Below are 25,017 nucleotides of genomic sequence, written 5' to 3' on the forward strand. Positions count from 1 at the left end.
GACCCACGTATGCACTCCGAGGGTGCAGAAAAAACGTATACAGACGGAGGGTTCCAATTTAGCAGGGCAGAAGTCGGACACCGCGTATATGTGAGAGCCATCGCGAAATGCGTACGCGTTGTGCGTACGTGCGTGCGTAGTAAGTGTACGTATGCGCATAGTAAGCGAAGGCATAAAGTCATCGGGTGTTTGCTTAAGTGCGTGTCATATTAGAGAACGGTACAACGAGAATATCATTGGCGCCTGCCTGGCAATATCGCGGGGAATGCGGCGCGTGCTGTGTATTACGGAATCTAAATAAAATGCGAGGGGGGGAGAGAGAGATATATTATATATGATATACGCCGATTTTATGTATATATACAGATATGCATGCGCGTATATCGGGACATCAGGCATTGTGAAACAAGTAGGCGGGCGCGCCGCGAATAGTATTGCAATAAAATCGTTCAATTTATTTCGGTTCTCTCCTGCAAGCGGAGAGTGTCGGCCGCGCGGCACGAACGTCTAAAAAAAGAACTCCTCGCCTCTATTACGCGCGAGCGCACGGCGGCGGCAATGCTCGATCAAAAGGACACTTGGCAGCGCTTATATTTTCGTTGGCCCTTATCGACATCGCGCCACTGCACCCGCTGTAACCCGCGCGATGCACCGCCGTTAGGCTTTAATAGACGTTTTGGGAAGATCGGTATTAATAACCGGCGTCCTTTCGTCGCGATTATATCGAAGAGTTATTTATTCGTCCCGAATGGAATGTAAATATCTGTATACGAATATGATTGATGTATAAATCTCTAAAGAATTCGACAATGATCATAAATCATATTATAAATAAATATCAAAAGGTAAGACGAAGAAGGAAATTTCTAGTCGACGAAAAGTTCACAAAAGAAAGAAACCTTCGGTGGTCCTGTTGAACATGTGTATATAGGTACAAGACTGCGGAACGTACGCGAGGCGCATAAAGAAAAAGAGAAAGAAAAAGTCCGAGACCGTAAAAGAATCGGGACGTGGGAAGGCAGGAAAAAGTGCGCAGAGACCTAGCGCAGAACTCGACAGCGCCGATGCTCGTAAAACGAATTGGCGCTCCAAGATCATAGTCACGACCCTCTCGAAGCCAAAGCTCGCTTTCTTAAGAGCGCGTCCGAAACGCAGGACACGTGTTTGGATCCCGAGACAGAGAGGAGAGAGAGAGAGAGAGAGAGAGAGAGAGAGGGAAGATATGGGTCTTCCTAGACGATTCTAAAAAAAAAAAAGGTCGGTGGCGGGAACCTCGGGATCGACATCGTCGTCATCGCAGGCTTCCTCGTCATTGTCCGCAAACAATGCGCCCGTAAGGAGATACGCGTAGAGTGATGCGTGTACATAACGCATGGACACCACTGTGCGTGTATAACACGCGCGCGCGCGCACACGCACACGGGAAGATACGTGTTGACGCTTTGTAATGGCAGAATAAAAGATGGCCCGACGCCAGTGAAGGCGCCACATACCAGGCGCCGCCTAACCACTCTTTTCCTCCGTCCTACTCTCGTGGTCCGTTCTCGCAGTCCGTCTCTCCTTCGCGGCTGCCCGATCTCTCACTCTTTCTCTCTTTCTCTCGCTCTCCCACCAGTGCACGTCCTTCTCCCACGACAGCTGTCTCTCCCTCTATCTTCATCTCCCTCCGCACTTCTATCTTCGTCTCCTCGACTCGCCCCGCGACAGTCCGACCGTTCACTCGCTCGCTCTCCTCATCGGCAAACATGCACCCTCTCTCTCTCTCTCTCATTCCCCGCTCTACCCCCCTTCAAGGCACACTTTCCCGTCTCTCTCGCGCTACCTTATCCTCCCCTCGCGCCGCGCTATTCCGCGATCCCGCGTCCACCCGTTCCTCTTTCTGTCTTCTTCTCTTTCTTTGACCAATTCTTTGACCCTATACAAACAGGGCCGCCTGCATACGTACACCGCGCGTGTATGCGCGGCGGAATGTGTGGGGGCTCGTACGCGAGTCGCGCGCGCGTATTTTGCACGCGTGTACGTACACGCGTAACGATGGTGCATCTCTTTTTGTTTTTCTTTTTTGACCGGTTCACCGAACGTCACACCCGCGGAGGGTCCCCCGATTTCTTCTCTTTCTCCAACCCTCTCTCCCTCCTCTTCCTTATCTCTCGCTCTCGCACGCTCGTTCGAGATACGCACATCGAAACTGCGTTCGATAATTTTGCAAGAGCGCTCCGGCGCACAGTGGCGTCGGCAGCACGAGGAAGTCGAGGAATTGCTCGCGGGATTCGAGGGAGAGAGAGACGGTCGCCAGGCGTTGGCGTGCGATTCAAAATGTATCGCTCGAATGTATCAAACTTTCGTTGAATGAAGTTGGGAATGCCACGGAGCACGCTACGTGCCAATTAAAACCGCGACATACGCTGATTTCCTCGTGGAACCGACCTTATCACCGTCGGATCAATTCTGTCTCTTTTCCTCTTCGTCCCTCTCTGATAAATTCTTCCCGGAACTAGGAACTCTTATTAGACATTGTTTTGCTAATATTCTCGAAGTTCGCCAACGGAGGAATCGCTTCCTCAGTCCTCCGTATGTCCAAGAGTTTGATTACCAATGATTTTCTGTTTTAGGGGAAAAAAGGGAGATATGTGTCGCAGTATCGTAGATAAATCAGTCGTCGGCGTGCCCCTTCGATGGAAAAGGAATGCCAGCTCGTAACGACTTTCGAGACGGCGAAAGTATGCGCTAGACAACGCACACGCCGGAAGAAGCGCGTCTCGGGTCCCGCGGGTTTCTGACGCGAGTGATTTAACGTCGCGCCATCGATTCGGCGCGCAGCGAGTTCTCTCGTCGCGAATTCCGTTTTCCGCATAGAAGCTCTCGCGACAATCGCGGCAACCTTAGCGCTCCTTACACGCTCAACGGCGATTAACATTCTCGCTTGGATTAATTATATAAATTTGTCAAAGAATATACCGTTAAAAATTGTTGTCGAGTGACACTTCGCGCGAGTCCTTTCGAAGAAAAGCGGGAATTTAAAATCGATCAAAATAGCGGATAAAATAAAATCTATAAATTACTCATATATCTCTTATTCCTAAAGCTCCCTCACTATTTTTGACATGTTTTCGGTCTTCAGATTTCGCGTTGCGCTGCTGATTGTGAGCCGTGGAATTCTAGCGATTCGTAACGCGCGCACACATACTCGCGAGGCAAAACTATCGATCCCGGACATTTGTAGTGCAGTGTCGTTGCACCGACGGAATTCCTGCGAACGACCTTCATATTTTTTTTTCCATTCCACGCGTCTCGCGTGATGCACGGCATGCGCGTCGTAATCGCGCGTATCGCTCCGATCGACGAAAACAAAAGGGGTTTGTTCGGAGGCGGGTTTTCCATTAGAGTATTAGACGGAGTAAAGTCCCCCGACACGCCTAGAATCTCGATATTGCAGGGATTTCAAGATGCCGAAATTCGCCATTGATTTATTTGTGAATAATTATATATATATATATATATATATATATATATATAAACTGTCGAAACATTAAATTTCAAAACCATTAATTTTCCAGAATTTATAAAAGTTTTTATTAAATACTGTTTTCCAGTTATATGAAGACTTATAATCTGAAACCCAGGTCAGTTTCTCTTCTTGATAAAAGCATTCTTGAAAAAGATTCCGATTACAGTTCCAGGTATTATTGATGCGTTCACGCTATAATTTTACTTGTTATAAATTACATTATTTATCCTCTCTAAATAGTATTTCAGAATTCAGTTGAAATCTGATTGCTCTTTCGTAATTGTTCCATTTAATGAATTCAATTTTCACGCGATGATACAACGATGACGCATCTTTTCGCGACGTATGTGTGTGCGTATATGTAAAAAACATGCAGGCAGTTGTTATTGCCGTTGATACCATTCCGATAAATCCATGAAACGCCATGCGGAACATCGAGAACCATTCTATAGCCACAGATAGCGTCATCACCATGCAATAATCGTTCGACATCGTCAAACGGCAAGAATCACGGAGGATCGCTCGTCCGAGCCGCAAATTAATGTCGCGATAGCGATCTAACGCGTTAATGGGCATGTATGTGTGTGTGTGTGTGTGTGTGTGTGTGGACAGCCGCATAATAAAATAATAAAATCGCACGGTCCGTTAAATCGCCGCCGTCCGCTAAATCGTCGAGCCGCAGAAAGCGCGCGCAATAAATTCCTACGAGCGCGCGTCGTTCCTCTCTCGAAACTTTTATCTTCTATTAATAGTTACAAAACAAGTCGTGCGCGCGCGCGCGACCGCGATCCTTTAATCCTTTCGGCGCTGAACGGCCGAGGCGTAACTTATGGCAACAGTAGCTGAGCGCGTGCTTCTTGCGCGAGCGAACGCCTTTCTATCGATCGACAGGTTCGATATCGATAATCACGGAACACGTGTAACTTGACGATACGCGATAAACTGCTAATATTTCAGCATGTAATTTTTGGAAATTTCAGGAAACGCGTCGATATCGCCGAACGGATTTAAAGCTGATACCGTTTCTCGCATTTTTGATCGTGCGGCACTTTTCCGCTCGGCGACGCTGGATATCACTTTCCGTGCGAGTGTATAATCGTATAAATAACATTGTAGATAAATAAGAAACGAGAAGAAGCGCCAGCGAGTTTCGTGATGCGAGATGCCATGACTTATCTCCTCACGATTTATCATTTTCGCTTAAAAAATGGCAGATAGTGCTAAATGACTTAATCGTGACTCAGAACGTATCTATTAAGCGTACTGAACCGACTTTAAAATCATATTTGCATTTTATTCATTCATCGCAAAAGACGACAATGTCTACTCATCGTAATCAAGATAGATAAGTAGAGCAGATTTTAGACATCGTTATTGACGAATGTATTCGAAATTATTGAGCGTTACTTTCTTAGCTGTTTACCTATTTATCTATATAATCAACTGCTTTTAGTAATTTGTCTGCTTATATGAAAAGAAGTGTCAATTCCAGCTGCGCAAAAACTATAATAGTTGCTTTAGTCATAAGACGAAAGAGTTAAAGTACTATCGAACGCTCGACGACTCGTCGGACTCTTCGCCGAGTCTCGTTCGAGCGGCAATTGATGCGCGTCTGAAATTACGACGGCAAAAAATCTGGGGCACATATAGCAAAATTGCTTGACAATCATTAGCGAGCATAACAGTGTACATGCTCGCCGTTACACGAGACTTAATTCCCGAGTCTGTCTCTCCATTCCCGCGCTCCCCCTCTCGATCTCTCTCTCTCTCTGTCTCTCTTTCTCGTGCACTGCTCTCTATTTTCCCTCCCCCGTCGCGCCACGATCGCTCTCGCAAACGTTCCTACTTGTTTTCTATATCTCTCCGCATTGCTTGCCTACAAACACGCGCCAGCGGAATGCAAACGCGGAACGCAAATGTTCCAGACACGCGTTGTCTTCCTGCACGCATGAAACTAACTCGTGAGAGAAGATCAGGAGAATTTCTTCAATTCAGGATTTTTATAAACAAGGAAATTTTGTAAAAATTTTTAAAGCGCTACGTAAGGGAATAAAAAAATAATTTGCGTTCTCTTAAAGCCCTTAATAAAATTATTTTACATATTACGCGAAGCGACTCCAAGACATCCTTCGTCGCCGATATCCGTCCGAGTTCCCGGAAAACATCGTTGCCGCGATGCGAAATTAACTTAGTTTTTCCGGCCGTTTTCGTCGGTGACGCAAGCGCGCTCGCGGCTCACCGACGCAATTTCGCCTCGATCGCGTCTCGTAATATCAGAGGCTGCTGATTGAAACACTCGGCCGTGGCTCGATAGAGGAGGAGACGTGAGAGCGGGCTTCTCGGAAGAGTATGCGAACTTTGACAGATGGCCTCGTATACGTATCTTTCTCTCTCTCCCTCTTTCTCCCTCCTTCTAGGGAACGCTTATTTCGTCTCATAGCGCCGTCGCCGGCGGTCTCAGCGCGGTATAATTTAATTATTAATTTAACGACGACAAAGTAACGATCGCGCGGACAATGAGCGAGCCGATTATCTCAACGCGATAGTAGTGATAGACTCATAAACCGGGTCTACCGCGGGTTGTATTATAATTTACGCCGGTATTTATGCACTCGCGCATAGCGAGCCTTTACACACGCAGAATGCGCTTGATAGTAGTGGTGATGAGTCTCCTCGTTACGAAGAGTTAAGCCTCTCGCAGAGGCGAACCGTTTCCGTCTTTCCTTCGCCCGCAGATGCGCGCGCGGGCGCGGTATGCAAATTATTCCTCGAAGATGCTCGACGTAATTATATGTAGGTCAATAATGTTATCGATATGCATCGCGATCACGCACGCGACGGTTATAAGCGCGCGGCGCGTCTCCGTGAACGGCGAATTACCGACGGTCCCCGAATTAAGGCCGCATAGCGAAACCGGCAAAACGCAGCGGACCTACTGCCGGCTCCTCCGTTTTATTTTTCTTTCAACATATGGCAGTAGAAAAGACAACTTTGTACCGCTATCGGAACGTAATATTCCGTTAATTACTCTCGAGTAAATTAGCGAGATCTAACGGGTGATCCGAGCTTAAAGCGACCGCGATTGGGAAACGCGATTTGGAATTCGCGTTTACGCGAACGATGCCGCGGCTCGGATATACAGTTAACGAAGCGCGCTTCTGGATCTATTTTCGCTCGATCGAAAGATCGAGGCCGTCGACCCAAACGGATCTCACGAGACCCGAGAGAAAGAGAAGGAGAAAAAAGAAAGAGATAGCGAGAGGGAGACCGAACCGCTTCGCGAGTCGCGATATTTGCTCTATCTCTCTCTCTCTCTCTCTCTTTCTCATTCCTCGCACTCGACTACGACGATGAGGACGATGACGACAACGAGGAGCAATCAATCCGTCATTTTATTAAGAGGCTTATTTCGCGACGCGATTTCATTCCCTCTCAAGTGGCCTGATCCAATTCGATTTCATGGCGTTCTCCACCACGCGTGTGCATGCCATGCGTCGTGTCGCTTAGCTCTTTTCCATTGACGGCCGGCTCGTGTGCGATCGCCCGTCGCCCTCGTATCTCGCTACAGCGACACAGCGGCCGAAATCATCCTTTAACCCTTCATCGGTGGCACGCGCGAACGAAATTGCCGGCAAATAAGACGGAGAGAATCCGCAATTGCGACACCACTGCACAGATTCATCATTTCAAATATAAAGAGTGGCCTCCAAAAACAGCCCAACAGTTTATTTCGATCAAACTTTCATGAGAGTAGTGGGAACGAAGAAAAAAAAAACAGGATAGACAAATTAAAACGATAGAATTGTTTTGCGAATTTTCAGTAGAGCCATGATTATTAAGTAAGGAAACGGTAAGTTAGATGAGTCACGTTAATTGCAAAGCCTAGAAATGATAGACCTCGCGACCGAACGCACCGAGGCCGCTAATTGAAGCGCTTTAACTCGTCTACTTGTTTTCCCGCTTAACGAACCGTTAACTCTTAAAGCTAATGGCTGCGTAAAAAATTCTAGCCTCGCTCGTCACGACTTTTACCTTCTGAAAAGCGTATCATTATCATCGCGTAACGTTCGCTGCTCGCGAAACGTTATATCCAAGATGAACTCTTCAACGTGTTCAAGGATTGGAAAAGCCCCGTAACGTTTCATGCAATTCGTCAACTTCTCGTGCGAGTTATATTTTGATCGCCGAAAGATCGTCGCCCGCATTTATTTACTCCCCAATGGTCAAGACAAATCTCTCCCCTTTAAAAACTTCGATCCGGCTTCTCCGCCAGACTGCGACGACCTTGATTCTCTCGCACGGATGACGTACAAGATGCAGCTATTTTGAAACCGAAACGAAAACGAGCACAATAACGGGTAATTTTGTCAAAAGTCCGTGGTTTGTTGTAACCTGATGCAATATACCGACTAATGCCGAAAAAATGTAAGAAAACACTCTAAATTATTATATCTACAAAAAAACGCTACAAGGTTACGGCATATATTTCATGTAAATGTAAATGAGAGTGTTCCATATTAATTAACTCGCGCAATTAAAAAAAATAGCCTGAAATAAATTTAAATGCAAATTTAATGTGGCAATTTCAGCCTTAACTGCCTAAAGAACTACTTGATTTTAGAAAGCGATTTAGCTTCTCCGGAAATTTGTCCGGGGGACAAACGTCGCACCGGCTGATTCAACACCAGGAGCAGAAAGTTACGGGACACGCTGTATATTCACGCTTTTGTTCCCGAGAGCATAAGAATCGACGACCTCGACGGGATCCCAATTCAGAAAAGTCGTTCCGGGACCCGATGAATGGAGCCGGCGTGCCGTCTGTTTACCTCGGCTATATCGTTACCAAGGGATGGCGCCAGTCAATGTTCGCCCCATTCAGAAGGGATGCGGAGAAGGGTGTTCCGGACCGCCGGAGCGACGACGTCGCAGCGGAGAAGAGGAAACGGACACGAGCAACCTGTTGCTCTCGTCGTACGCCGGGATATATCCACGTGCCTCTCCTTCGCACGAGGGGCAGCACGGGCAGCACCCACACGCAACATGTTGCAGCAATCCCCGAACCTACGACCGTAAAATATTCGCGCGCAACGGGATTATCGAGCTACACGCGCTCGAGTGTGCCGAGCCACGCCGCACACACGTAGGTGGACAATTTATCGTCGTGTAAGCGTGGAAACTGAGCGCTTCGTGCTTGCGCGAATCGGGAAGGCAAGAGAGATAATTGACCATGCGGTAGCCGCGATTTTGCTCAGCGTTGACAATTTTTGTAAAAGACAATAGAATATATATATATATATATATATATATATATATATATATATATATATATATATATAGTTGAATATGAATAGCGTGATGAGAATATGACGACAGTAATAACAATAGATATAATAATAATGTAGGAGTTACATATATAGCGAGAGAGAGAGGGAGAGAAAGCGAGAGAGAAACGTAAATCTTATTCGGTTATATTGATATCACATGATATGTACCTAATGATGTTCATAAATCATAAAATTTTTGAATTTTCCAAACATGGCCCATTAATTAAGTACAGCAGTTGTTATAATGTAAAAATTAAATCGTATATTTATAAATTAGAACACATTTTTAAAGTTTTCATGTAAACTTTTCATAAATCTTATTCAGAATTTCTCAGATATCGTTTTTAAAAATTATGAAACGTATTTGTGGAATTTAAGTACATTTCTAGAGTCAATCTCGGAAACTAACTGTCAGCAACAAGCATCTTCTTCGTCGGCGCGACTCTACGTTTAAGATTCTCGAGAGGCGAAACCGACGACGCATTTCGATCGATCGTCGGCCGAAGGCGGCACGACGACGGACGTCCAAAGCAAGCAGCCGAGAGAAGGAGCGAGAGAGAGAGAGAGAGAGAAAGACCTAGCGCCAAAATAAATCAATAAAATAGCAAACCAAGTCGAGCACGTAGGCGCATACACGTGCATACAACGTATAGACCGACATGTATGTGGATACGAGGAGCCGAGACGGGGCGAGACGAGGAGAGACGAGGAGAACCGTGGCCACGGCGCGACGAGTGAGGAGAGAGGAGAGAGAGAGAGCCGAAGCAGGCGAACGAGCTAGCGCGAGCGAGGTCGAGACACGCGGCAGCTGTCTGGCGCCAGGGGTCCCCCTGTTCCCTCAAACAGTCGCGCCGAATGCCACCCACCTTAGCCGACCGACCTATCGTGCCATTCTCAAACCTGCCTGCATCCCGGGAGCCGGCTTTCCTCTCTCCTTCCTTCCTCTACCCGCGTTCCTGCGCGGCCTTCTTCTTCTTCCCCCTCATCCTGCATCGGCAAAGGCAGATGCAGCAGCCTGCGCGCCCGACGACGTACGGGGCACCGTTTGATGGATCGACGACGGATCCGCCGCCCGTATTCCGCGAAGTAGAAATTTCAGATCGACTATTTGTTTGGATAATTGTTTGATAAACAAATTATATTTTTACTGTCGAATTGTGTCGATGTAATGGTCAAAAATATTTTCAGTCTTTTTATAAAAATAATTTCTAAATTACAATGATGTGTTTTATCGCGGAATTTACGTGAAAAAAAAAAACTAAATAAATGAAGCCTGTGAACTGACAATCTTGGAGAAATTCGGTTGCGGCACCAGTTGGAAAATCCTCGATCGAATCATGATATTTCTGTTCTCTCCCGGAAGCAACGTTCTATCTATAACTGGCTCAAATAAAAAGGCAACCGCGCGCGTGTTTATGATTCCGTGTTCATCCTCTTCGGTGCTCTAAACTTCACGTGTCGCGTATTATATTGCCGGGCTTAACATCGTACGGATATACGCGACATTCGCTAAGCCGACGAAAGTGCAATCGCGTCAGGATGATTCTCGTTTCCGGTAAATGGGCCTGCTGTGGCAACAGGTCGAACGTTCGTCTTTTTTAATGCGGCTATGAAATCCCAGAAATTTCAGACCCTCGTCCGAGAAATGCTCGCACATTCTTTTACTTATACAAAAGATACCATGCCTATCATTTTTATGGTATTTTTATTTATAATCTCAATAATATTTAGTATCTTTGAAATAAAATAAAATATAAAATAAAATTAAAATGCCATAAAAATAAAAATCTGAAAAGGAACCAAGTGTAAAAGAGAATCAAGAGTAAAATAATTCGATAATGTAATTTAAAAGTTTACACAATTAAAATGTAATGCAAAAGAATTAAACTCATGAATTTAAAGGATTTGTTTTTGAAGTTGACGCTTATAATACGAGTATAAACGACGTTCTCTCAATCTGAAATTGGACTGGAGCTGGGATAAACTGCGTTCTACGCGATTACTCTCGGATTAAATGCGTGAACACACGCGTCGTCTCTTATTCACTCTTGTAAAGTATCGCGAGACGCGCCGGACACAGACGCAATTTGCTGTCGGCTTGGGAATGTTTGACGTCGTTGGAGCAGCGGCCTTTGCATTGGCAAAGACAGATAGTAAAAGTAAAGACCTCGACGCGTGGGAGAAAAACTCGCCACTGTCGTCGCTAATATTACAATTAATTCGTTTTTCTTCAACGGTATGGGAATTTGCGATCAACCAAGAATGAACAAAGTCGTCACATAAAGACTTGATCCTTCCGGATCAGATTACATCTTGTGGTGAAACGTACAATCCAAATCTATCCATTGAAATATTCTTTTAAAATAAATTTCAGTTATAAATACATCCACATATTTGATCGTAATAACCAGTTTTCTAACAGGTATTTTTTCTTTTATTCCCGCAAACTATTTCCTTATCGCTAATACCATTCGTGCTTTCGATCTGTATCCCGAAAAAAAATTCGTATGCTCAACCCGATGGCGTAACTGCAGAAAATTATTGAACGACGTTGCGGAGAAACGAGAGTAATCGTCGTACGCGAGTCGGCGGCGAGAGAGCAGAGCCGCGCGCTCACTTTCCTGCTTCTGGCCGGGGCCAAAAGCGTTTCAGGCGTTCCACGAAGCAGCAACGCGAGAGCGGCCCGAGAGCGGCCCGAAAAACGACGAGTCCGCGATCCGTGCGGTGCGTCATGCGTGAAAAGCTACGCGCGCGCGTCAGCCCCGTGGAACGTGCGTGCTAAGGAAATTTCTTCGACGACCGCCGGTCGACATTGTAAAACATCAACTGGTCCTCTCGAGGAAATCTTCGACGAGTCATTATTTTTTATACACGGCGTGTTATAAATTAAATATGCGACATTTCTAGATTATATCATATTAGAAAGAAAGTGACTTTTTAGATAATATAATGCGGGAAAAAAAGAGAAGCCTTAATTCACTCTCAAATCTTAGCGCGCGCACGTGTGTGACACTTATATATCTACAAGTGTAAAATTAACTTGAATCGCGATTATACTCTCGCAACTCGGCGCGATTCGAAGGAGAAAGAAGCTCGCCTAAAATTAAATTCTAAATTAAACTCGGCTCTTATTTTTCTCAGGTAGGGAAGCGAAGAAATGTACGGGAGGAAAACCGAAAAAAGTTGACCACCGCGTGAACGTAAATGTAGTCATCGATCATAGGCGTGGTCGAGGGCATCTCGGATCGACCGTATGGCTTAACGATTGTTCGAAGATAAGAGAAAAAGAAAAGTTGTACGTGACACGGCGGAAAATGGATCGTCTTATTTTCCCGAAATCTCACGTCGGCCGAAACTTCAACAATCCATTATCGTTAAAACGACTCGACGAGACACCCCGTATATCTCTCGTCGTGCGGGGTCGGTGAACATATGGGGTACGTATAACCTTGAAGACATAGTTACCTTCTCCGTTGGTGGTAAGCGAGCCGGGAAGTGGCAGGGGCGTGCTGTTTCTGCACCGACGTTGATCCCCTTCGCTGGGCGCGCGATCTGAAAATAAACGGGCAACCCCTTGAGAAGCTGCTTTCCTCTCGCGCGAGACTATTTCTTCCTCTCTCAATTCCTTTCCCCCATTTCCCCCCTCTCATGCGCTCCTTTTTACGCTCTCGCACATGTTTCGCTTTATACCCAGAATAAAGAGAGAAAGAGAGACAGAAAGAGAGAGAAAGAGGCGTAATTATCGTTGTAGGTACTTGAGCAGAGGAAAAGAAAAGAAGCTAACGTTAAAAAGTGTATATTTCGCGACGCGAGCACGATTTTGCAACGCAGTGCATCGTCGTGGCACAGCCAGCGTTCGTTATCGCGAGAGGATCGGTTCTCGACGAGAATTTTCCGAGACAAGCGAAGAATTTCACGTTGCATAAAAGGCTTATTGTCGGTAAACACCGGCAGCGAGGTTCCACGTAATTCCATATGACCATACGTCCGCGTCTCCCCGCGCGCGGCTAATTGACGTAATACCCGGTCTCAGATTTCTCCGCTTCAACAGAATAAATTCGATTCTCTCTCGGCGGGCGCGCAGGTGCGCGCGAGAGAGAGATGCGTTCGCCTCCGAGCTGCGTCGTGCCAAACGGGTGAAACGATTCGTCACCGCGTCTTATGCGGCGAAACGCGCGCGCGCGCGCGGAGAGTGCATTTAAATCCGATAGCGAAATAAATCTCGATCCTTTCTTATTTACCGTCGAAGAAAGATAAACAGCACTTGCCACTCGATTCAACCTTTAGTGGTAGCTGCACGTTAAAGCCGGCGTCGGCGATCAATGGCGTTGACCGTCCGCGAGAATTCACGATCGCTCGCGGAGCGAGGGGGCAATTAAGCGCGACAATTTCCGCGGGCCAGAAGAGACAGAGGCGGCCAAGGTAATCGCCAGACGCGTGATTCATAGTCCTCAAATGTCTCTTTCTTTTTCTCTCTCTTTCTCTCTCTCACTCCGTCTTTCTTTCTCTTTCGTGGCGGCACAAAGGAGGTGACAGAATCGTCCAAAATAATTATTCGCTCGAGACTGATAATTTATTCGCGCGTACCGTGGCAAAAGTCTCGTATAACAAACAAAACAACTATAACTCGCCACAAAACAATGTTAATCTGTCCGTCTTTCTCGTAAATGGCCTACGAATGTCCGATTTTAATGTCTTTTGTCACTCATATATCTTTTTTCTTTATATTTCACGGGGTGATTCGTTTATCTTTTAAAATTTATTACTTTATTAGGAAAATTATTTTATTGAACTTTTACGTAAATTTTTGTTTTGACAGAATTATACTGATGATACAATCTAATCGAGCAATATACGTTTCTGACTTTATTTAATTCAACGAAATAGATTTAACAAGATGAAGACAAACAGAGCTGAGAATAAAATGTTTCAACGTAAAATATGGTTATGTTCTTATGGTATTACGCGTAGTATTGCGTAGGAAAACATTTACGGTTAAATTACAAAAGGCTTTAGACTCGACAACACGTGTTAACAGTTTTAGAGATAGACCATAGAAGGCCAGGAAGGTCCATTCACTAAAAGAGAAGATGACGTCAGAAGAACAAGTCGGATGAGAGGACGGTCGCATTCCTTTTGGATTCCAGAATCTCGTTCCTACGGGAGAAGCATTTCCTGCCGCGTCGCGCTCACAAGAACATTAGAGAAAGCGGCGAAGGCAAAGACAAGGGAATGGGGCTTTTCAAGGATATCGCGAAGATAGAGGAGAGCCGTCTATTTTTAGGACGCAATTATTTAAAAATCCGCTGGCCTCGCCCCCGTCGCTGTCGCGCCCGCCGCGTCGAGAGAATTTCGCAGGAGAATTCTCCTCCTTCTCTCTCTCTCTCTCTTTCACCGAATCCTTGTCCTGTTTCCCACGCGAGAGGCTGTTGTTACATAAATAGAAACCGAAACTCGCTCGACGTTTTCTGATCAAATTAATATTATTTTCGCTCATCTCAACGAAAATTAATCTTAATGATATAACACTTAATTATATAACGCACTTGATACTGATCAACAAAACAAATAATAAAAAAAACATTTAGATCTCAAAAAATTGTTCTGGTTTTAACGCATCAAGGAGATGATTCCAGATGATAATCTCCACGGACTTGCTGAACGTAAATTACAACATATCGAATGTACATTACTTCTCGCATATAAATTTTCCAAGTTTCTACGATTTTTCAGATTCGCCGCGACGACGCTGTGCAACGCGGCAAACAATCAGAGCACGCGGATGATTATCGGCGCAAATATTTATCCGGCCGATAAGGAGTAAATTGACACGCGAACCCGCGGTTTATTATACTCGGTCGACGTCCAACATCCAACGCCGCAATGTCGGGTAAATACAATTTATTTACAAAGTAAGGCCGAACGGGAGAGCTCGCGGCGCGATTTTGGCACGCGCGTCACTCCACAAAGGGAACGTAAATATAATTCCGCGAATTACGCGTGTCACCGTAAGCCGTTAAGTGCCGCGCGAATCTGCGAGATAGTGTCACCGCCGAGTTTGCAAAAATATATAGCCACGCGGAAGATTCGACCAGCGCGGCGGCGCGGCGCCACCGCGCCCGCTCGCTTCCAAGGTGAGCGGATTCGTGAATTATGGGCTTTGGCTTGGGAAGAGAGTCGCAAAAGAGAAAGACAAAGAGAGAGAGAGAGACAGAGAAAGAGAAAGGGGGGGAGGGAGAAAACGAGAGAAAAGAAATACCGCGCGATTATATATCTTTTCGTCTCCGACACCGTCGCGTCGGTGCGTTAAGTACACAAGTTTCACTCGGGTTTGTGAACCGTGTGAAGGGGCCGAAAACGCTGTTACCGTGATTTCCGAGAATATAAGGCTCAATCTTAAACTTTAATTCACGTAACTTTTAAAACTTCCAAGTTTGCGATACCGCGAGTTTATCGTCGCAGCAGCGCGCGCGGATCGTCGCGGAGCTGAATGTCGTGACATTGGGGAAAATGGGGAGAGACCGATCGACGTCACGCATTATAATGCGTCGCGGCGCACTCGCGAGATACCGAGCGGGCAAGCTGCATCGAATTAGGATCTCGCCGCGGCCGGCGGGATCTTCAAAAGCGGCATCTCGTCGGGCTCCTCCGATCCGGAAATCGGCGGTGCCTGCCGCTCGGCGCTCTCGGGATCCGGTCGCAAACGCTGCCGGCGCGATCGGTACGGCGAAGGAGGCACCGGAATGCGAGAGAGCCACTCCCGCCGATCGCCGGCGACTCGTGGCGGTCGGTCGAGCGGAGACGAGAGGAGAGCGAAAGGAGGATGGAGCACTGAGAGGAGGAGGATGATAGAAAGAGAGAAAGAAAGAGGTTTCGTCATACCGAGTACGCCGGCTCCTAGCCGATAACAGATTTCCCGGCGAATCTACGGTCGACTCTTCTTCGTAAAGATCGACGATAAATCACGATCGGTCGCGATAAATTATAATCTTCGACATTCCAGTCGATGTTCCAGAGCGCAAGTCAAGTTTCATCGAAGCGAGCGGAGGGAGTTTGCTCGAAAGTCGGGATATCGCATTATTTTAGAAAGAAAGGACTGATTGAAATAAACGCGCGGCAGAGAAGGCAAATAGCGACCGCGATAAACGAGGAAGAGCGGAGAGAAGCTCCAAGGATTGATAGAGAAAAGGGAGGAGGCGCGCAATGTGCGCGCTTGAGTTTGCTCTTTCGAGCGAAGCGGGCGGAACGAAGTGAAAGATAGAGGGAAAAATCGGGCGAGCGACGAGGAGCCGAGAGACACGAGGAAGGGAGACGAAGAGATGGGAGAAAGAGAGAGAGAGAGAGAGAGAGAGAGAGAGAGAGAGAAAGAGAAAGAGAAGGACGGAAGAAAGGAGAGAAGGGATGTATTCAAGGACGTCGCGCGGCGAGTAGGCAAGCGTTAAAGCCGGGCGACAGGCGCCCACCGCCTCCGCTCTCCCCGGGATCTCGTCTCTCAGGTCTCGGGCCGCTTAGTCAGCGGCCCATCCTTTAACCCGGCGCTAACGTTGGCCCTATCTATACCTTCGTGCCCTTAACCTCTCCATGGGGATTATAGCGAGCGAGATTATCGGAACTCCTCCGTTCTTTCAAGGCTACGTACAAAAGTCGCCGTTCCATTAACGAAACAAGCTCGCACCACGGGAAGAGACCACTTAGGGGATGAGATGTCCCTTCGATCTTTTCATCTCAATATTTCGTATCCCTCTCACAATGACTTGTTCCGTCGGTAAAATAACAAAGCCCAGCCCATTTTAAAACCGGTTATATGTTATATCGACTACCGCGTCGTACATTCTTTCAAGACAGGTGGACCGTTAATAAATGCACTTAGCCGGCACTTTCTATGATTTCTTGCAGCTTCTGCGTTTATCTCCTTTTTTCTTATAATCTGCGGATGTTAATTAATTATTTATTAATTCGGTTTATTTTCGATAGCAGACGATCAGTAGTCGAAAGAACGAAGCATAATGTTAGCGCGATCATTATGGGACAAAAATTCGATCTTAACCTAAGAGACGAATCGCAGGAGAGCAGGATTATAAAAACGTAAACCACATAACGCGCGACATGCGTTTGTCCTCGCGCGTTTGAAAGGGACTGCGTGGCGCGTTGTGTCCTTCGTCGTATTCGTTGAAATTTGCGCAACCACACTCTACGGAACTATACGGTGTGACACGGAGTAATAAGGGAGCACATGTGCGAAAATGAAGTATGCTCGGCTCGCGTAAGCATCCCTAATCCTGCCCAATAACAAGGATACACGTTTCTCGACGAAAGGTATACAAAAAGAAAAAGAACTTATACTAAGTCGTCCGTTACCGTAAGTTTGTTAGGTACAATCCTCAGACGCTCACGTAAGATCTAAATTAAACAACAGGTACGTGTCGTTACGAATAAAATGTCTGATATCATCATAGAAGGGAAGCGAGATCGCTCGGAGACGCTCGATGTGGAAGGAACTTGAAGGTGATAGCTCTCGAGCAGACGCTGCCGCGTTCTTTTCCACTGGGTCACCCCTTTATTTTCCTCCCACGATCGACGAGAAAGCGCGCGCGCGCGGAATCTCCCCGCAAGTTCGCCTGAGAATCGCTCCGTTTCGCGTTAGAAATAATATCGCGTCGCGTCGCGCAAGCAGCAACAAGTGGCGGACTTTTATCCGTCGCCGCCGTCGTCGCCGCCGCGTATACGCTTCGGCACGCGGCGCGGTGGCCCAGTTTCCGCGACGGGGCATAAATTCGCGCGGGCGCCCGTCGTCGCCCGAAAGACAGATTTACGACGGAGGCAGAGCAGAGGCGAGAGTCCTCTCCTTCTTCCGAGAAGAAACTCCGCTCCGCTTCCCCACCCGCCGCGCGCCCGCCGGGAAAAACGTACGCTTCCTCGCCCCCCGCCCGTTTTCTACGTTCTATCATATCGGTGTGCACGCGCGCGTGAAGTAGGGCTGTCGTTATTGATTCACGAGTCACTTACGATTGACAATCGGTATAACGTTAAACGCGAGCTTTTTCGCGCTGGAACGGCGAGCGCGAGTCGGAAAGACCGTGATCGCGACAACGCTGACGCTATTGACCAAAAATAAAAAGAAAAAGTATTTAGAAAATCTAAATAAAAAAGGAATAATATAGATTTTGCTGCGTGTTGCTTCACGTTAGCTTCGATTGACTTTCGACTGCACCAGTTTGAGCTCAAGTGTCAACCTCAATCGAGACGACTTCGAAGAATTCGTATTTATAACGCGCGCGCCCTGAGGATTTAATAATACCTTCAAGAACATTGGACCTTTGGCAGGATCCTCCTTTATATAAATGCGAGCCGCTCGCGGTACGCACGGTACGACACATGGTCCTCTCTCTATCGACGGGAGATATTGACCTCAGGCGATATACACACAACACACCAAGCGCACGGTGGTATTTCTCTCTCTGCTATAATAAGTGTGTCTACTATATAATCTATAGACACACACCTAACGTCATCCGCGAATGCGCGGTTCTCCTCTAACTGCAGGCGCTATTATTTCGTCATATCATGAGCTTGGCACACATACACACGCTAGCGTCGACGACAGAGATGTTTATTTGCTACTAGTTTTAATAAAAAAGAAAAGTATAAATGTGCTATATGTCAACGTCGATATCTCATTTTACAATATAGCAGTCGCGACAGTCTTGGCGATACCATTGTTTCAATCATTCGCATGATGACACCCTTGACTTTAGAAAAAATACCAATGTATGAGGGAGGACGCGATAAGTCTGTCGTATTCGCGTAATCGCGGCGATCTCGCGAGCGATTTCTCGGCGAAACGAAAGGCGAATCTATCGATGACCGCGCGGTCGATTCGCGTGTTGTATATACCCGCGCGTTCGCGTCGATCCCGAGAGAACCAGTTTAGGTTCGGACGCGGAAGGAGAGACGAGAGAAACGCACGGGAGACGGTAGTCCGAAACCAGACGAGGAGAGCGGTGACGCGGGAGGGAGCTGAAGAAGACGAGGCCGGCAGAAAAGTATCGTTCCAGGGTTTTTCCACGACTTACGAAGCGATTCTATCTATCAGATTTTATCTATCAGCTCTTTGATTCTACCACGTGCGACACTTTACACAATATTCCACTTTGATTTACTCAAAGACGACTCAAAGATTTATCGAGGGCCTAGTCTCGCGAAGTAAAAATGTAACTTTGATCTCTCGCATCAAAATTATTGTAACAAAACTGTTGAAGAAAAAATTAAAAAAAAAAAAATAGATCGCAGCCTTGCAATTGAAAGTATTTTGCTACTAATATCGATGTCTCGCATTTTTATCGATGCGTACAAGCCGAGACCGCTCAGCCTCCACCTGGTGGACCAGTATTGGCTAGCGGATACATTGATCAACCGCTGAAATGGCGATATCTTGAAATCTATCGGCACGTTGCGATCAACAAGATCGGCTTACAGCACGTAGTTATGATCATAAAGAACCATGAGTGTATAAGTGCATATTATTTCAATCTCTCATTTAGCTATTGTTCTACGTCTACATTTTACGTATTCGTAACGACATATGTTATGGACATAAACATACGTATGTATGTAAAAAAAAATATATGTGTGTATGTGTATACTTGTTGCAAAATTTTGCAAAACTGACTGGTCCTATTCGCGACGCGACGTTACTCTGCGCGCCTGGTTGAGAACCCCTCGATGTGTGTGACTAGAATGCTATCGTAAACCAACCTCTACGAACGCTGTGCCGTCTGTTCTTGCTCAACTCCGTCTAATAAAATCGTCGGTTTTATTCGCGACGGAACGATCTATTTATCATTTCTGGAATCCGCAGTTGTGTGTAGCCGTGAAAAGTGTGAGAACCTCTGTGTCGCACGACTCTGTGGAATGCCGTGTGTTTGTCATCGTATAGATCCTCCCGGTAGCTTTCCGAGCACAAAGAAAAACATATCGATACTATGCGATTTTTATTGATCTTATTTACGACTCTCGAGCATGACAAACATTTATTAATAACGTACCAATTACATCCGTTCGCGATTACGTTAGAAAGTGATTTCGTTTTAAATTGAAAAAAGAGCCAAATAAACGTAGCGTATCATAAATAATTGAGGAGAAATAATTAGAGGAGGGACTAAATGTGCTAAAGGGCAGGCATCAATATGTTCAGACCTCGTTGCGTATTGTTCGCGCAATCTCGAGCGATCGTAGATTAACTGGCACGGTATTCCGAAAGATACGGAGGGGGGGAAGGAACGCTGCCACTCGCACTCGTCCCGGATTATCCCCAACCTTGCTTTGGGCTAGGTCGTGAGACACGACACACGCGTTAGGAAAGACGAACCTCGCTGCTTGTACGGTAAACGTTTGCAAGCAATAAACATGAGTTATCGCTTGTATGGATGCGCGAAGACAACGTACGCACACACACATACACGCGCGCATATATACAGGCGTTTACACACACACGCTGGCAGACATTCCTGATTACGGCGTGAAAGACGAAACACTCACCTTCGGGTCTCAGTCTGTCAGCGATAAGGCAATACGGGGGTGGTGGCGACTCTGAAATAGAAAATAATAATCGTTATTTATCATCGCATGACTCGAAACAGTACAGATAAATGGATATATGATATTATGTGTATCATAATCAATAAATTTAAATTTAGTTTAATACTTTTATCTGGAATTTATAGTATACATTTCTAACAGTAGTGTAATTATTGAGTAATTGTTATTTTCATAATTATACGTAAGTAATTAACGTCAATAATAGTCAAATTAATATTAAATAAAAGAGCATATCAATAAGACGTTTATCTTTAAGTTAAGTTTAGCCGAAGTCGCTGCTTGGTACATCCGCATCGATCGCGGGGGCATTGAGAAACTGACTCAAGGTTTTCGATTAAATCGAATTAATGACATCGACAACAGCAATGCGAAATATCGCGACAAACAACGGGCGCCCGTTAGAGAAGTACAGGCCAAAAGTGGCAGGTTCTATTATTGGCGCGCAGCGCTAGCGAAACCGGTATGCCATTTTTCGTCCTTTTACGTATCGCCCTGAAAGTAATAGAGGACAAACCGCGGCGCGAATATCTCGAACGTCAAGGTAACCCGACGCTCCCCGTGTCTAACAGAACGAGACGCCGTCTCCGTCGCTCGCGGCCGTATGTGGTGCAGGTACGTGCGCACAGGTAACTGCATCCTCGAGGAATCCTCGCCGCGAGAAGTTTGATAATCAAATTAGATTTACTTGAACACTAATTTTTTTTTCCAAATAATTCTTACAATTTAAAATAATTTCCACATAATTTAACAATTTTACTTACTCGTGAGAGGAGACATTTCAATGAGAAGAATTAGGATCTTTTTCCATTTTTAAACTCCGAAGCGTATCGTAATTTGATAAAAGAATCGAGTTTTTATCGATCGCCTGAATAAAAATTCACGAAGTATACAACAATAACAATATTACGTATATCTAATCGCCAATTGAAATCGCAGATTGCAATCGGAGATTGATATTGCATTTTGGATTGGCATGTTTAAAATAACATCCGTTTTTTTTTTAGTCCGCTTTTCAAGGAAGGTACATATTTGTGATCTAATGATAGCGAGAGCGCCGAAATTCCTAGATAATAAGCGCGGCGCGGCGCCGACGTGTAATGGCCGCCTGTCGCGCCTACACGCGGATCCTCCTCGCGGCTCGTCTCTCTCTCTCTCTCTCTCTCTCTCTCTCTCTCGATCATACTCAGCTTGATCCCTCTCCAGAGTCGACCGGCCGCCGAGTCGCCGCCGAGCTTTAATAAAGCCGGCGCGGCGTGTCACTCATCGACGCACTTCAAACTTCGGGCCAGAGTTGGCACGATTTGAATAACAAGATGGGAGTGCGATTTAAACGGCGATATTTCAGCCCCTAATTAAGGCACTTATAATAAACGCGCGGCGCTCCCGTGGCGGTTACGTAACTCGCGCCGTCGCGCCGCGCGTCTCCTTCCAACCGAGACGCGCCTATTTCTAGGCCTGTTTATTCGATTGTCGGCCGCGAGAGATAAATTTTATTACGTTTGTTAAACCGATCGTCCGCGTCGGGGCATCAATAAAAATGTTTTCCCGTTACTTTGTCCTCGGATAAAAAAAATTGCACGTGTACGTCCATTCGCAAACACGATTCGCCGATGAATCGCGCCGAAAAAGATTACACAAGGTTGCCTCCTCGCGTTTTCGGGGCATGAATGAATATCGCGGTGAGGGGAGGGGAAAGAGCGGCGGAGAAAGTCGCGCACATTACCGCGCCGCGCCGGATCGCGGAGCGGCGATAAAAACCTGCGCCGCGACGATTTGCGTAACGAAGACACACACAGCCACCGCCGCCGCCGCCGCCGCCCGTCGCCGTTGCTGTCGCCGACTGGCCGATGATAATCGATTCGCCGGCGTGAATTATTAACCGGCCGCCGCGGCAATGTGTGAACGAATGGTCGCCGAACGCAAGGAAAAAAAAAAGAAAAGGAAAAAATAACATAGATAAAGACGGCGAATTTGTGTCGCGACGTTACGAAAACAAGGCGCCACCACGGGAGGCGATTTGCGCGCGATAAAACGCCGCGGTCGCGATCCGACGCGAAATTAACGTACGCTATCGACGATCGCGCTGACAATGGGTCGCGTCCGGTGTCCGTTCGCGAGCCAGCGAGGTTGCGCGTAAATTGAGCCGAGACGAGAAAAATAGGCGAGCGCGCCGGAGGCGCGCGATCGCTTGGCCGCCGTACACGCGTCATTGCATATTGAATACGCGCGTTATTTCGAGCAACGCGGGCTAAATAACGCATGCGTCACGGTACGCTAAAATACATGTGGTCATACAAAACACGTGTAAAAGCAGTTTAAAAAAAAAAACGTACTCCTCGCACGCGTGTTACAATGCAATTTCTTAAATGGTATCGAGTAGTTGTTTATAATACAAATAAGGAAACTACTTGTTCGTATTGCATTTCGTTGCATATCGTTTACCTGTGAAAGATACCATCGAATTTCACGCATCGCAGAATTGTGATTTATATATAGCACGGAAGCGATAATCTTCGCGAATGCCAACACGTGGTGGGCCGCGCCGGACATGATTTCGATTGCGTATGGCCAGCCTTTGTTTTGAACAACGGGCCGTAAGTGCCTTCGGAATTCTCCGCGATGCGCAGCGAGGAAGAACTCGAGATTCTAGGAAACCTATTCCCGATCCGTCGAAACCACCGACACGCGCGTCCCAGAGATCGAGTATGAAATAAACATCGGCACCAGCCAAGATTCCCAACGCCTTCGCTGTCCCCAATTTCGACGAATTCTCAAAAATTTCAACGATCGAAGGTCGGCGTTGCAAAGCAGGCATATTTATACTATTTGCCCCAGAAAATGTACATAATGACAAAATAAAGTGGCAGTATCCCTTATCAAATGTTAAAACAATTCTCGTAAAGGCCGAGTTCATTGTCATTGAATGGAAAATTAAACGTCAGAAAATTAAATTCTATAATTTATGTAAGAGAGAACACTAGAGAATAAGATCTCATTTTCCAATCCCGGCGCTTAACAGGAGTTAAAGATGAAGCAGTTAATTTTACTTGAAAGCAGCATCAGAAATCCATTTGTCAGGATTTTTACCCCAATACGAGCCCGAGACGAATCGGGAGAGAATCGGTCGGTGCGATTCTCCAACCGGCGCGGTGCGGCGTGGCGTGGCGAGTCGACCGCACAACACGACCCGAGAGTCGAGTTGGGTCGGAGCTTCGGATACCCGTCGTTTGCCTGTTCACTCGCCTGCCTGCCTGCCTGCTTGCCTGCTTTCGTGGAGTTCGACTCAGTTCGGTCAGCTCCTCGGCTAATGCCGGCTGGCCTCGACAATTAGCTGGCGCCAGCAATGACACGCAGCGGCGCCGGGCTGCGGTCCCCTCTCTCTTCGCGGCTGTCGCGGCCGTCGCGTCCCACCTCGTGCCCCCCTTCCTCCCGTCGACGGTTCCGCCGCGCCGAGCCCCCTCGCCGTCGTCGATGCCCTTCCTAACCGCACATGCTCGATGGCGCCCCGTCCTCGGTCTGCCATCCGCTCTTGCCCCTCAAGCCTCTCTCGCATTCTCGCCCGCTAAACTCGCCTCGCTCCTTCTTCGTCGGCTCGTCCGTCCATCCGTCGCGTCGCGTCTGCTCGCGCTCTCTTTCTCTCGCCGTCGCCGTCGCCTTGCCGGTCGACCAACCCTTCCCACTCTCGCGTCACCGTCTTTCCGCCAGCCGCGCGACTGACTCGCCCAATATACGTTTTATTTTTAGATTCATTTCCTTCTGGTCATAACTTTGATTGTGTGGCCATTGGTAAGTGCCGGGGCTCTTTCTCATTCTTTCTTGCCGTATGATACGGGCCCTACCTTACGTTCGACTTGTCTATTTTCTTCCGACATGCGTCGCTCTTCCCCGAGTCTTTTCTTTCCGCCCTTCCACCCCTCCGGCGTTAACGCCGAGAATCCGATCTGTCTTTCCGGAGCGGGGTGGTGTCTCCGCGGAGCTGACGTGACTATTTCGTCGTTACCGACGATATACCCGCCGATTCTCGCCTCACTTTCTCCCGCCTCTCTCTCTCTGTCTCTCTTTCCCCAAATGCGCCGGCTTCCTCGGGCGGTGCATATGCGGCGCGACCGCGGGCGCTATTATTAGCCGTGGAAACTTCAGCGTGGAATTCGAAGGATCCGCTTATTTTCCCTCGGGATCGCGCGCGCGATTAATTACGAAACACGGCCACGGCGCGATTATTTTATCACGTGCACCTTGGCGATCCTTTTTCCGCGGAGGTGTCACCGGCGGATCGGTCGCGCCTATTCGATACGATTTTCCAGCAATAAACGCTCGATATTATCGATAAAACGTGCTCGCGGCGCGCTCGACTGTAACGAATCGACGTCGTCGCGATTAGGTCACCGGCGCCGGTGGGCACTCGCGTGAATGGTCACGTTACGAGCGTCGCACGTAGAAAATGCCGTATACACTTTTCTCTTACTCGGCAATCCCGAGCGGAGAATATCGTCTTTCATCTTTCAAACGATTAGAGAATGTCGATATATATTATGTAGATACTTGGCCGATTTTACATGTCGGCCGAGAAACGTTGAACGAGCGCGA

At 47.0% G+C, this 25,017-nt stretch overlaps 1 protein-coding gene across 2 annotated transcripts in view; it reads right to left on the minus strand.

Annotated features, from left to right (window-relative positions):
- Dad (Daughters against dpp) overlaps positions 1-25,017 on the minus strand; it is a 47,946-nt gene that overhangs the window by 18,088 nt on the left and 4,841 nt on the right. The window contains exons 2-3 of one of the 2 annotated variants that reach the window (XM_071769486.1): positions 20,371-20,421; positions 12,298-12,384 (exon numbers count right to left, since the gene is read on the minus strand). In XM_071769486.1, coding sequence (XP_071625587.1) covers positions 12,298-12,384; positions 20,371-20,421 — 138 coding nt within the window. The remainder of the gene's footprint in view (positions 1-12,297; positions 12,385-20,370; positions 20,422-25,017) is intronic. The other variant, XM_071769495.1, reaches the window with a different exon arrangement.

This window comes from Temnothorax longispinosus, chromosome 1 (genome assembly GCF_030848805.1).
Source record: "Temnothorax longispinosus isolate EJ_2023e chromosome 1, Tlon_JGU_v1, whole genome shotgun sequence".
NCBI classification, from domain to species: domain Eukaryota; kingdom Metazoa; phylum Arthropoda; class Insecta; order Hymenoptera; family Formicidae; genus Temnothorax; species Temnothorax longispinosus.